The 383-nt window shown below is 65.8% G+C and overlaps 1 protein-coding gene across 1 annotated transcript in view; it reads left to right on the top strand.

The window, feature by feature from the left end:
* LOC122191748 (basic salivary proline-rich protein 2-like) overlaps positions 1-340 on the top strand; it is a gene marked incomplete at both ends in the record, with an annotated part of 3,280 nt that extends 2,940 nt beyond the window's left edge. Inside the window, one exon of the mRNA XM_042892139.1 lies at positions 251-340. Within this exon, the coding sequence (XP_042748073.1) occupies positions 251-340 (90 nt within the window). The remainder of the gene's footprint in view (positions 1-250) is intronic.
* Positions 341-383: the final 43 nt, after the last annotated feature.

Genomic DNA, 383 nt, shown 5'->3' with positions numbered 1-383 from the left:
GGGCAGAAGCACAGATCTGTGGGGCAGGAAGCGATCTATGGGGCAGAGCTGCAGATCTGTGGGGCAGGAAGCGATCTATGGGGCAGGAAGTGATCTATGGGGCAGGAAGTGATCTATGGGGCAGAAGCACAGATCTGTGGGGCAGGAAGCGATCTATGGGGCAGAAGCACAGATGTATGGGGCAGAGCCGTTCCCCCCGCCCCACAAGTGTGGGTCCCGCCCCACTGATTTCCATCTCCCCACCCCACAGGCAGGAGCCGGCAGCAGCCATGGATGTGGGGCCGCCCCCCGAGCGCCCCCCAGACCCCGAGGTAACGCCCCATAAGTGTGGGGCGGGGATGTGGGGCGGGTTGTGGGGTGGGATGGGGGGGGGGGGGGGGGGG

Source organism: Lagopus leucura, unplaced genomic scaffold (genome assembly GCF_019238085.1).
Source record: "Lagopus leucura isolate 7727_CA_CO unplaced genomic scaffold, USGS_WTPT01 34283-0_obj-0_obj, whole genome shotgun sequence".
Classification (NCBI taxonomy): domain Eukaryota; kingdom Metazoa; phylum Chordata; class Aves; order Galliformes; family Phasianidae; genus Lagopus; species Lagopus leucura.
Note: the sequence above shows the minus strand (reverse complement) of the source record. Positions and strands in the feature narration are given on the sequence as shown.